Genomic DNA, 2,851 nt, shown 5'->3' with positions numbered 1-2,851 from the left:
AAGGCCCTCAAGAGCGGGAGGGGTATGAATAGGCCGTCAGGGTGGCCCGTGCCCCTTTTGTACGGGGGTCGTTAGGCACGTATGGGTCACGTGCTCCCATTGGGCGCCTCCGTGTGGCAAGGGTATTTTTGCTTAGGACGACAAGAACGTCAATACAACCATTGTTGCTCCTGCTCCAAGAATGGCTTAATAGCCATTACACTATTTCTCAAGCCAAACTGCCCTTAACTCGAAGCGCTTGCCGATGGGTATCTGGGTACGCAACTCGGCCGACTAAATAAATTTTCACCTCTGCCCCTTGAGTATTTCCCATCGAGTGGATGCTTCTCCAAAAAATGGTGCTGGGGCAGGGGCTGGCTATTTTGCCGCAGATTGACGTGCCCAGAGCCTTACGATCGCTGCCGCCTCACGCCGGCGAAAATCGACAGTCCAACCACGCTTGCAGCACCAACCTTATCCTGACATGCATAGCGTGCAAGTACAAATGCAAGCCACCCATCCAAACTCGATCTCGACCGACTCCAACCTTACGCGACATACTAACCACAAGCTAGAACTCGGGCCGCCTTTGCGGGGCGCAGCCCCAATTACTAACCACACAGGTGTAACTCATAGAGCGAAAACTAGGGATTCTGATTGGATGTCCAGTTGCGTCAAGGTGTAATCACCCTGCAGCCAAAAAAGGTTGCCATATGGGTGTCGGTTTTGTTGGTTGCGACGGCCGCGCTGGGGTTTCTATGGCAATATGCTATGCGAAGGGTGCGGCTTTCGAGCGGGTCTGAGGGCCGCATCGATCGAGGGCGTGAGGCAGCCGATTGGTCGTCTGGCGATGGCTTCGACGAGCCGGGATATGCGGGATTTGCCATTGGTATAGACGGGTGCGTACAGCTGGATGGCGGGCGACGAGCACGAATGGCGTGGGGCTGCCTTTAACGGCGTTGCATACCGCGTATGCTATGCTACTGTTTCGTAGCTGCGCGTCGACAAACGGCAGGGAAAGCGTGGTCGACTTGAAAGCAAGGGAAGCGTAAAGAGCAAAACAATTTTGCTCGCAATCAGCGAAACGTCGGAGCCGCTAGCCGTCCGACAACAAGCCGCCCTGGTTATTGATCGTCCCCGATAATATGGGCTCGCGCACTTCGGCGTAGTTAGTACTCGACCAGCCGAATTGCCGCCACCGCCCGGAGCAGCGGAACTGCCCGCACTCGTCTGTGCAAGGCCATCCCCCATGTCCCCAGAAACCGACGCAGGCTGTGGCAGCCATGACAATGAAAGTGCATGACAATGAGAGTGGTATTAAACTGCTGCCGGCGATGCTGACGCCGCTAATAATACCACTACTCGCGCGATAAGCCGTTTCGAGTTCCAGTTCGGTCCTGCCTTCGGGAGCGAACCACAGTCCGCCGTCCCTGGAACTGGGGGATCCGCCTGCAGGTCCATATCGGTCTGGTATTATATGCCTGGCGGATTTACGTTAGCAGTCGCGGCAGCGCCGGATCGCCAGCCGCGCAGACCTGTTCCATTTAGGGTGATTACGGTTGTGGACCTGTTTTATAGCTCGTGGGCTCTGTCGTGTTAGCGCTTTTATTCCATTTCGAACGATTCGACGTCGTGTCTGATCTTTAACTGAAACGAAACCTGCCGAAGAAGCTGCAAAGGAGTGCCCACATTAACATGTGGAATTCCACCAGTTAGTGTGGATTTTAGCGGGTGGTTCTTACAGGCGACGCAAGGGGATTACAGGAGATGCAAACTGCAAGCGGTTTGCCCAAGAGCCTTGAGGAACGCAATTTGGATTTGGCAATTTGGAAGCGTTGGAACTAAATGCCCAAAATTTAAATTTGCTGCGTTTGCGTGCGCTTAGATGTTATTGTACGAGGTTGGGGTGGCGTACTTTTGCGGCTTAGCGTTTGTTCTGAACGGGTGTACTGGTATGCTGAAACATAATGAAAATGTAACGACAAAATAGACGAAAAAAGCGAAGGATGTCGAATGGTCAGGATCTGCATCAAGATTTCGCGCAGTTCCCTTTTGATTTCTTATGTTCAACCTAAAGAAATTATTCTCTAGATTATGGCAGCTTGTTACAGTTGCTTCACATTCTATTGTGGAGAGGAGGAGCTGACTCTCGCTGAGGACGTTGCCCATCTCGTCGCACATGCAGCCCACCATGCGTTTGGCGTCGCCCTCGACCACTTTGCCGAAGATGGTGCCGCTACCGTCCACGGCGTTGCCCGCCTGTTGACCCACTTGCCGGCCAGGATGGGCCGGTCAACCTCGGCTCGGGCTCGGGCTCGGGCTCGGCTCGAGCTTCCAGCGCTCGGCCTTGCGGACCACGTTGCCGCCGCGGTCCAGGATGTCGCCGTCGGGGCCGACCTTCATACCGCGCAGCTTCTTGGCGTCGCCTTCGACGACCTTGCCGATCTCCTCGCCCTCGAAGACGACCATGCCCCTGGAGTTGACCACGGCGTCGGGGAAGGCCTCGAAGGGGGCCGACTCTGTCATGGACTCGAGCTCGTTCTCGGGGATGGGCTCGGCGCGGCTGATGACGGCGCCACTGTCGTTCCAGATGGCGCCCGTCTCGTCCACGCGCTTGCCCACGAGGTGCCCCGGGACGCCCTCCTTGATGCGGTCGACCACTTCGCCGTCGCCGTTAACGATGTTGCCGCACTTGTTGACCTTACCTCCCTTGAGGATGGAAAAGTCGATTTGATCAGCCACGTCTTCGGCCGCCTCACCGGCCTGCTCGCTGGCATCCGCCGCGGCGCCCTTGGCACCCTCGGCAGTCTCGCCGGCTTGGACCTCGGTCTCGCCGAGCTTCTCTTCTCCTTCCTTGGCAGTATCCTCTGCC

General features: G+C 56.4%; 2 protein-coding genes across 2 annotated transcripts in view; one reads left to right on the top strand and one right to left on the bottom strand.

Annotated features, from left to right (window-relative positions):
• Positions 1–1,075: 1,075 nt before the first annotated feature.
• GGTG_13305 (hypothetical protein) lies at positions 1,076–1,264 on the bottom strand (the record flags this gene model as incomplete). Its single annotated transcript, XM_009231211.1, has 1 exon — positions 1,076–1,264. The coding sequence occupies one exon, from the start codon at positions 1,262–1,264 to the stop codon at positions 1,076–1,078; it is 189 nt and encodes a 62-aa protein (XP_009229475.1).
• A 271-nt stretch (positions 1,265–1,535) lies between these two features.
• GGTG_13304 (hypothetical protein) overlaps positions 1,536–2,851 on the top strand; it is a gene marked incomplete at its 3' end in the record, with an annotated part of 2,362 nt that continues 1,046 nt past the window's right edge. Inside the window, exon 1 of the mRNA XM_009231210.1 lies at positions 1,536–2,839. Coding sequence (XP_009229474.1) covers positions 2,074–2,839 — 766 coding nt within the window. The 5' untranslated portion in view covers positions 1,536–2,073. The remainder of the gene's footprint in view (positions 2,840–2,851) is intronic.

This window comes from Gaeumannomyces tritici (genome assembly GCF_000145635.1).
Source record: "Gaeumannomyces tritici R3-111a-1 unplaced genomic scaffold supercont2.11, whole genome shotgun sequence".
NCBI lineage: Eukaryota > Fungi > Ascomycota > Sordariomycetes > Magnaporthales > Magnaporthaceae > Gaeumannomyces > Gaeumannomyces tritici.
The sequence above is the reverse complement of the archived record's forward strand: the minus strand, read 5'-3'. Positions and strand labels throughout refer to the sequence as shown.